The sequence below is a fragment of the Nanorana parkeri genome, unplaced genomic scaffold, assembly GCF_000935625.1.
Source record: "Nanorana parkeri isolate BGI_ZX_2015 unplaced genomic scaffold, ASM93562v1 scaffold442, whole genome shotgun sequence".
NCBI lineage: Eukaryota > Metazoa > Chordata > Amphibia > Anura > Dicroglossidae > Nanorana > Nanorana parkeri.
In genome coordinates this window covers 631,391-632,600 of record NW_017306710.1, presented here as the reverse complement: position 1 = coordinate 632,600, position 1,210 = coordinate 631,391, and the positions used below count along the sequence as shown (strand labels likewise).

The following is a 1,210-nucleotide window of genomic DNA, read 5'->3' as shown; positions in this document are numbered from 1 at the left end:
CCACTTGCATAGTTACATGCCGCCCGGCTTCCTGATTGGCCGGGAAGCCGGCTCCATGCTCCCTCGTCACAATGCTCCCTCGTCACTTGTGAGCAGTATTGACGCGCTGCCTGGCTTCCTGATTGGTGGGGAAGCTGGCCAATCAGGAAGCTGTGCGCCATGTAATGACGAAGCGCCCGGCTTTCTGGTTGGCCGGGAAGCCGGCTTCATGCTCCCTCGTCGTCTCATGACGAGGGAGCATGGAGCCGGCTTCCCGGCCAATCAGGAAGCCGGGCGCCGCATCATTACACGCCGCCCGGCTTCATGCTTTCTCATCACATAGTGACGAGCAGCATGGGGACGGCTTCCTTGCTATTTGCGAAGCCGTGTGGCGTGTCTTTACACGCTGCCCGGCTAATCGGGAAGCCAGGTGGCGAGTCATTACACACCGCCTGGCTTCCTGAATGGGACTTCCGATATATGGTATCGGCGAGTACAGAAAAAAAAATATCGGTACTCTGTGCCGAAAAACCGGTATTGGTGCATCCCTAATTATTATTATACAGTTTGTGCAGCACTTTAAAATGGAAGGAGACAGTACAGATACAATAACATTTATTAATCTTCATTGGCTGCCCGATTTGTTCATTGAAGGAGCTGCTCGGAAAATCTTTCAATCAGCTGATCAGAGGATGCCAGCCAAAGGTTGCCTCAGCGGCACCCACTGTGTAAATTCCAGCAAATTCATCAAGAACCGGATGAAATTTGCATAGTGTATAGCCAGCTTAAGTCCTGTATACATTCTAAAAGGAAATACCTGTGTAACCTGTGTAACCGGTGTGTTGGTATACCTTGAGTGATCTAAAAAAAATCAACTGCTTTTGTTCCGTTTTCAGCACCACTGTAGACACTGTGGAAATATCTTCTGCGCAGAATGTTCCTCAAAGAATGCCTTAACGCCTTCCTCCAAGAAGCCAGTCCGCGTTTGTAATACATGTTTTACCGACTTGCAAGGATAGGAGCCGCGCCCTACGCTGATCCCTCCAAATTACTATTAGTATTTTTTTGTTTTTGTTATTGCACTTCATAAAGCACTCAAAGTACTTACTCCTCGGATGAAGATTGTACAATATGACAACACAGAAATACCTTTTTGAAATGTTTTATTGATACAAAGTAAAATTATTGTATTTTTCATGAAAGCCAAGCTTGAGGGCATCCTATTTTCTCT

At 47.0% G+C, this 1,210-nt stretch overlaps 1 protein-coding gene across 1 annotated transcript in view; it reads left to right on the top strand.

The window, feature by feature from the left end:
* Window positions 1-1,204, top strand: part of EEA1 (early endosome antigen 1) — a 96,721-nt gene extending 95,517 nt beyond the window's left edge. The window contains exon 30 of the mRNA XM_018560237.1: window positions 876-1,204. Within this exon, the coding sequence (XP_018415739.1) occupies window positions 876-998 (123 nt within the window). The 3' untranslated portion in view covers window positions 999-1,204. The remainder of the gene's footprint in view (window positions 1-875) is intronic.
* Window positions 1,205-1,210: the final 6 nt, after the last annotated feature.